A 1,671-nucleotide genomic window follows, 5' to 3' on the forward strand; every position below is an offset into this window, starting at 1 on the left:
CAAAAGAAAAGAAACAGTCCTTTCTCTCCTTCCCCCCTAGCTATGGTCATGCACAACAGCCTACAGCTACCGCTCCTCCGCGGGCGGGGGGTGACAACACGGCATCTCCAGCGTTACTTCTACAGACACTAATAGCGATACGAGTTTCTATCAGTTCCAGCTGATTTATTAAAATTGTCAAGATACAGACTTTCAGCATTAAAAAAAAAAAAACAGGCTATGATGTTGACAGTGCACAAGTCTGCTTTTGCCATCATTTGCTACAAAATACGCAGATGGTCTGTACTTTAGATTATATTGCACAACATGAGAAACTTTTTTAACTATGTGCCTTTTTTCTTTTTTTTTTTTGCTAAAATCGAGAATCCAGTTTCATACCTTCCATCTGGGGCCCCATCCACATATCACAGCGTATGAGATACATAAAGTCCTACTATAGTACAGTACATATACAATCTTTTAAACTAAGATAACAGCTCTGAGGTCTATATCACCATTTTCAATAAATCTTTACCTACAAATATTGAACAAATCTGAACTATAGCTGTACAAAAAAAGTGTTTGTTCCTTTTTTTTTTAAAACCACAAGGCCTTTAGATGCAAGGATTATTTTTTTAAAATTTTAATCCTTTTAAAACCAGGACGTAACGTACCAACAAACTTGCATGCTAAAAACAGAGAAAAAAAAGAAAATAAAAGGGAAGAAGTGCCTGAAAAGTCTTCCTGAAAAAACACAGCAAGAATGTTCCCTTTTCACTGTACAAAAATACGCCTGAAAATATATTAATTTTTAAAAAAGACTGAGGTCTGTTATGTATCAAAAATGTTTCAATACCTTTTTGTACTGAGGTCTAGGCTGTCTGGTATTCAATCAAGGAGGTATAAGGGAACAAGTTACAAAAAAAAAAGTTGGCAAGTAGAAATCACATTTGTAAAACCATAAACAATTTGATCTGAAAAGTAAACTCTGATCTTAAGTCAGTTCAGTTATTTGTAAGCGTTTGTACAGTCTGCATTTTTTCAAGCTCCCTGCAGCTTTGTTAAGAATCGGATGCATAGAAGACATCAGTTTTCTCCCTCCAAAAAAAAGTTGCAATGGTCCCTTTCGGAAAAAAAAAAAAAAATCAGAACAGTTCTTTAAGATCTCTCACGGGAAAAAAAAAAAATCCACAAACCCCCTTGAGTAACAGTTGTGCTGCCAAAAGACTTCTTTGCAGACCATCTTCCAGACTTCAATCAGAGACCGACAAGCTTCAAACAGCGCCTTCTGTATCATTTTTTTCCCCCAGTCCCATTTGCCTTTGCTGTTGTTGTTGTGATCACCAAATGCAATAAAAATTAAAAAACACAAAAATAAAATTAAAATCACAACTCCCGGGCTCGGAACTAACTTCGAGATTTTTTTTTTTTAAAAAGAAAACAAGACTTTTTTTTTAATCATCAGCATCATCATCAGCATCATCATCATCACCGGCGTCGCGCCGCTCCAGCTCCGCCGCTGCCTCGCCGCCCGCCCTCGCTCAGTACGTGAACACCAGGTCGGAGAAGTTCGCCTCCAGCCAGTCGCCCGCGATCATCTCGCTCAGCTCCGGGGTGCAGTAGTCGGGGAACTCGAAGTGGGAGCCGAGGCTGCCCTCGCTGAAGGGGGCCCGGGCCTTGTCCACCAGCGGG

General features: G+C 39.6%; 1 protein-coding gene across 1 annotated transcript in view; it reads right to left on the reverse strand.

Moving 5' to 3' along the window:
• Positions 1 to 1,520: 1,520 nt before the first annotated feature.
• SOX11 (SRY (sex determining region Y)-box 11) overlaps positions 1,521 to 1,671 on the reverse strand; it is a 22,341-nt gene continuing 22,190 nt past the window's right edge. The window contains exon 6 of the mRNA XM_009332517.1: positions 1,521 to 1,655. Within this exon, the coding sequence (XP_009330792.1) occupies positions 1,521 to 1,655 (135 nt within the window). The remainder of the gene's footprint in view (positions 1,656 to 1,671) is intronic.

The sequence above is a fragment of the Pygoscelis adeliae genome, unplaced genomic scaffold, assembly GCF_000699105.1.
Source record: "Pygoscelis adeliae isolate BGI_AS28 unplaced genomic scaffold, ASM69910v1 Scaffold168, whole genome shotgun sequence".
In the NCBI taxonomy this organism is placed as follows: domain Eukaryota; kingdom Metazoa; phylum Chordata; class Aves; order Sphenisciformes; family Spheniscidae; genus Pygoscelis; species Pygoscelis adeliae.